At 61.6% G+C, this 5,512-nt stretch overlaps 2 protein-coding genes across 3 annotated transcripts in view; one reads left to right on the forward strand and one right to left on the reverse strand.

The window, feature by feature from the left end:
- Positions 1-2,527, forward strand: part of PTSG_07752 — a gene marked incomplete at both ends in the record, with an annotated part of 2,759 nt that extends 232 nt beyond the window's left edge. Inside the window, 2 exons of one of the 2 annotated variants that reach the window (XM_004991498.1) lie at positions 194-1,559; positions 1,686-2,527. In XM_004991498.1, coding sequence (XP_004991555.1) covers positions 194-1,559; positions 1,686-2,495 — 2,176 coding nt within the window. Of the gene's footprint in view, positions 1-193 lie in introns of both variants that reach the window. The other variant, XM_004991497.1, reaches the window with a different exon arrangement.
- A 538-nt stretch (positions 2,528-3,065) lies between these two features.
- Positions 3,066-5,512, reverse strand: part of PTSG_07753 (uncharacterized protein) — a gene marked incomplete at both ends in the record, with an annotated part of 5,339 nt that continues 2,892 nt past the window's right edge. Inside the window, 6 exons of the mRNA XM_004991499.1 lie at positions 3,066-3,315; positions 3,360-3,646; positions 3,785-3,883; positions 4,126-4,283; positions 4,360-4,621; positions 4,658-5,504. Coding sequence (XP_004991556.1) covers positions 3,066-3,315; positions 3,360-3,646; positions 3,785-3,883; positions 4,126-4,283; positions 4,360-4,621; positions 4,658-5,504 — 1,903 coding nt within the window. The remainder of the gene's footprint in view (positions 3,316-3,359; positions 3,647-3,784; positions 3,884-4,125; positions 4,284-4,359; positions 4,622-4,657; positions 5,505-5,512) is intronic.

Below are 5,512 nucleotides of genomic sequence, written 5' to 3' on the forward strand. Positions count from 1 at the left end.
GTGTGTGTGTGTGTGTGTGTGTGTGCATATGTGTGTGTGTGTGTAACTCTTGTGCCCTTCAACAACCACTGCCACACGCACACGTACACAGACACACGCACACTGTTCCCTCACAAGAACTGCAACCTCTCCCCTTGCCTCCCTGTCTTCCTTTTCCCTCCATCCTTCCCCCTTTTCCTTTCTCGACACCCAGGTGGAGCACGACGTTCAAGCAGTCGATTGCCAACATTGGCCATGTGCTGCTGGTGCTCATGCCGTGGCGAGACCCTGTTCCCTTGACACGCGCGTGGTGTTTGTGGGAGATCTTCTGTGGCATCAGTAACGAGGGCACAGAGGTCACCATCCAACTACCCAACAGCGAGGAGAAGGCGCTGGAAGAGGCAATCCGAGAACGCTCGAAGGTGGTGACTGATATGCTGGTGCGCGTGCAGGCTGAGCGGGCCGACGCCTTCAATCCACACGACAAACACATGATCTTCACGGCGATCGAGTCGTGGGCTGGCGGTTTTGGTGCCGTCAACCAGGCCGTGAAGGACCAGCTGCGCGCGTGGTGCCTGCAAAAGGCGGTGGGTGCCGTCGAAGCAATGCGAGCACGAGGCGAGGACAGCACTGACGCCTTCGCGGGGCTGTGCAACCAGGTTGGGCTGGTGCTGAACGACTTTGGCGAGCACGACAAGGCCATTACATTCTACAAAGCAGCACTGCCAATTCGCCTGCGCACCGAGGGGGAGAAAGGGGGGAACGTGGCGGCGTTGTACAACAACCTCGGCATCGCCAACTACAGCAAGGGCAAGTACGAGAAGGCGATTGCGTTCTATGAGAAGGCGCTCGCCATCACGGTGGAGGTGCTGGGCGAGAAGCACCCGAGCACAGCCGACACGTACAACAGCCTCGGTGCCGCATACCACAGCAAAGGCGAGTACGCCAAGGCCATCCAACAGTACGAGAATGCGCTCGCCATCAGGTTGGAGACGCTGGGGAAGAAGCACCCGAAGACGGCCGACATCTACAACAATCTCAGCGCCGCATACCACAGCAAGGGGGAGTACGCCACGGCCATCCAACAGTACGAAAATGCGCTCGCCATCAGGTTGGAGACGCTGGGGGAGAAGCACCCGAACACGGCCGACACCTACAATAACCTCGGCAGCGTCTATTCTAGCGAGGGCCAATACGACAAGGCCATCCACTTTCATGAGAAGGCGCTCGCCATCAGGGTGGAGACGTTGGGCGAGAAGCATTCGAGAACAGCAAGCGCATATCTGGGCCTCGGCCTTGCCTACCAACGCAAGGGCGACTACGACAAGGCCATCCACTTTCATGAGAAGGACCTCGCCATCACGGCAGAGGTGCTGGGCGAGAAGCACCCGAGCACAGCCGACACGTACAACAACCTCGGCATCGCCTACCGCAGCAAGGGCGAGTATGGCAAAGCGATTGATTATTACGAGAAGGCCCTCGCCATCCGGGTGAAAGCGCTGGGCGAGAAGCACCCGAGCACAGCCGACACGTACAACAACCTCGGCAGTGCCTACGACGACAAAGGCGACTACGACAAGGCGATTGCGTTGTATGCGAAGGCGCTCGCCATCAGAGTGGAGACGCTGGGGCAGAAGCACCCGAGCACGGCCAATTCGTATCTAGGCCTCGGCATCGCCAACTACAGCAAGGGCGACTACGACAAGGCGATTGCGTTTTACGAGAAGGCGCTCGCCATCACGGTGGTGGTGTTGGGCGAGAAGCACCCGAGCACAGCCACGACGTACAACAACCTCGGCGAGGCATACCACAGCAAGGGCGAGTACGAGAAGGCTATTGAGCTGTACGAGAAGGCCCTCGCCATCACGGTGGAGACGCTGGGAGTGAAGCACCCGGACACGGCCGATACGTGCAATAACATCGGCCTCCTGCACAACGACCGCGGCGACAAGGAGCAGGCCTGCTCATACATGCAGCAGGCACTCGACGTTTTTGCGACCTCGCTCGGGCCAGACCACCCAAACACCCGCAAGGCGGAGCGCAATCTGCGGCGCATTCGCGGTGACGACGAGCCCGATGACGGCGGTGCACGCACAGCCGCCTCCCTGGGCGAGGACGACGACGACGAGCAACAGGAAGGGGACGGCGATGACCAAGTGCAAGATGAGGCTGGCCAACAAGACGCAGCAGATGAGTCTGAGCCGCAGGAGCGTTCTCCACAACAGCCCCTGGCCGGCTGGTTGCGGAAGCGTGTGCGACGGAGGGCCGCCTTTCGCCCGTGCTGGTGCAAGCTTGACGACGACGGCCACTTCGCGTACGGCACGTCCGCTTCAAGCACGGCCAAGCGACGCATCTCCCTTTCCAACGTGCTATCAGCTGAGCTCGCCCATGGTGACGAAGAGCTGCACGTTGCTGTTCCTGGCCGCACATTCGTCTTCCGCATGGACGCGCGCTCTGACACCTCGCTCGCAGACTGGTGCACCGCCATCAACAGCTGCATCAACGCCACCACTTGACTGTGTGCTCTGTGTGTGTGTGTGTGTGTGTGCTGTGTGTGTGTGTGTGTGTGTGCTTGCTGGTTTGCTGGTTTCTCTCTTTGCTCCTTTGGTCCTGTCTTTCCTTTACGTGCTTGCCACTTGCTTTTACTTGCTTGACGTTGCTTGTTTGGCACTTTAGTAAACTCTTCACGCAATCCAACCGGCTGACAAGCAACTAGCATACAACCTTCCACACCACACGTCAACCAAACACTGGCTCTCGCATCCACTTCACCAACCCATCCACGCATCAGCTCCAGGGTGCGGCCGGTGGAAAAGTAGTTCCATAAGCACGTGAATGTGCGGCGGCATCGGCAGCAGGTTCGGCCGCTCAACGTGCACGGCGCCCAGCAGCCTTGTCGGAGGGCTGGGTCGCCAGCCTAGACTCGTTGTCCGCCACCGTGCGGAACAGCACGTCGTCACCGTACGCCCACGCCAATCGGGGATGCGCTCAACTCTCCTGCTGCACCTCCTCCACCGTCTCCTCCTCCGGGTTCAGGTCGCCCGTCTCCAGCGACAGGTCCCACCATACAAAGGGCTGCAGCGACGTCAGGAACGTGAAGAGGTCTGCGTTCCGGCAGCGTGCTTCCGCAGTCTTGTCTCCTCGTCGGTCTTGCTGCGCATCATGCCCGCGAACTCGGCGGCAATCCCCGACAGCAGCTTCAGCTTCGTCTCGAACGGCGCCTGCAGCGTCTTCTCGTTGACGACCACGTGCGTGTCCTTGTCCACCTCGCGCGCGCGCGTGTCCTCGGGCGACAAGTTAGAGCACGTCTCCCGCGTTTGGGGCGCACCCGTCCGTCTGCGCAAACCACAATCGTGTTGACGGTGTTGTTGTGCTGGAACGTGCGCTTGGGGTCCCGGCTCCCTCCACACGTGCCTGCCAGGGTGGGCGAGCGACCTGAACCCATACGGCCGTGGGCGGTGGTGGTCGATGGTGAGCCCACCATCCCCGTGCACGCATCCCGGCAGATGTGCTCGCTCTTGATGGCTGTTGGTGCTGGGGAGCGTGGGAGGAAACGACACCACGATGATGGATGGGCAGTGGCTGGGCGTGGACGTGGAGGCGTAGTGGTAACGGTGCATGTCAGCTGAACGCACTTGTCGACATAGATGAGAGGAGAGATGGTTGCCTGTTGGACAGGCGAGGAGACGGGTGAGTGGTGGATGAGGAGGGGCACGACAAGTCCATACGGGGAACTCACGTGAACGCAAAACAAGGGCGCAAAACAAGGGCGTAAACACACGCACGCATGAACACACAAACGCACGGAGATGCCTATGTCGCTGGCGAGAGCGAGCCAGGTGCAGGTGACGGTGGTGGCAGCGATGGTGCCGATGCGTTTCAGCGCTTCATTCGACTGAGACAGCTGTCATACACGGGGTGCAAGGCAGAAGGAATGGTTGCGGTGGTGGTGGTGGGGATCAGGCGGTGGTGTGGAAAGGGTGAGAGACAGTCTTCATGGAAGACAGACTTAACTCCAACACACTTTCTCCAACGCACAAGTTCGCACACACACACACACTCACTCACTCAAACACACTCACACACGTCCACACACACACACACACACACACACACACACACACACACACACACACACACACACACCATCTTCCTATGAGGCCTGCGGCGGCGGCGCTGGCGGTCAAACGTGAGCGTGGTCAGGACACAGAAGAGCTGCAGAATGTGGATGAAGTGCAGGGTGCTCAGGCAGTCCAGGGTGCCCTTCAACATGAGCGCAATCGGGTGCAGCAACTTCAGGTGGCCTGTGGCCAGGGACAGTAGCAGCACAGACATGGCTGCGTCCACCTCCTGTGCCTGCCTCGTGCCAATGTGCGCTACCAGCGCCCCGACCACCTCCTGCCGCGCACTCGCGGTCAGAGTCGAGCGTGGGTGCCTGGCTCTGGAAGGTGCCAAACTCGCACTTGCTCGCGGCCATGCGAGAAAATGCACCCGAGCCCGCGCAGCGCGACACGGGCACGCGCGTGTCCTGGACGCACTTGCGGCAGAGGCGGTCGTGCTGGCGCGTAAGTTTGCGAATCTCTTCCTCATACGCGCCGAACTGTGTGACGGGGCGGCACGCCTCGGCCTGGCCGTCGACGGGCTTGAAGGTGGCGCCAAGCTCGCACTAGCTGCACACGCGGTCGCTCGTGGGGGTGGGCTCGGCTGTCTCCTCCTCGCCGGCGTCGCACGTGGTGACGGGGAGACAGGGCACGCCCTGGCCAGAGACAGCCTTGTGCGTGCCCTCTGTGCACTCGTCGCAGACGCGGTCGCTGATGAGGAGCGTCATGGCCTGCACCTCTTCATGCCCGGATGCGCACTCTGTGACGTCCATGCACGTGGTGGTGGGGTCGCTGTCGTGGTGGTGGTGGGTGCCTGCGCGGCAGGTGAAGCTGGAGCAGGAGCCGTGCGAGCCCGCCTCCGTGTAGTGGCCAGCGGGGCACAACTGGCAACCCGTGGAGCCGTCGCTGTCCGAGTCGATGGTGCCGGCCGGGCAGTCGCGGCGCACGCGGTCCGAGGAGCGGGTTGGCGCGGAGACCTCCTCCTGGCCGCGCTCACACTCCTCAATGGGCTCGCACTTGCTGCCGCCAATGGATGGGGAGAACTCCGTCACGCTGTCGCACGGCCGACAGTCGGCCGAATCGGCGTCGTAGACAAGGATGAAGCCAGCGCTGCACTCGCACGTGTCTGTGCAGCCTGGGCAGGAGCGGCGTGCCTCGTAGGCGTCCATCTGGCAAATGGTGTCGCAGATGCCATCCTCGCCCTGGCCGGAGCAGCACACGTCAAGCACCACGTCGAGCTGCTCGTCCGTGGGGTCAGCGCACACCATCTCCTCAAACAACTGCGTGACGAGCTTGTTGCATGTGAGCGTGTCGCAGGAGCACAGGCGGTCCGTGGTGAGCGTGGGCGGGATGGTCTCGATGAAGGGCTCCTCGCACACGCTGGTGGGGAAGCACGAGGCGCGGTCCGGCAGCGGCGGGTACTCCCTGCCAAA

This window comes from Salpingoeca rosetta, assembly GCF_000188695.1.
Source record: "Salpingoeca rosetta unplaced genomic scaffold supercont1.20, whole genome shotgun sequence".
Classification (NCBI taxonomy): domain Eukaryota; class Choanoflagellata; order Craspedida; family Salpingoecidae; genus Salpingoeca; species Salpingoeca rosetta.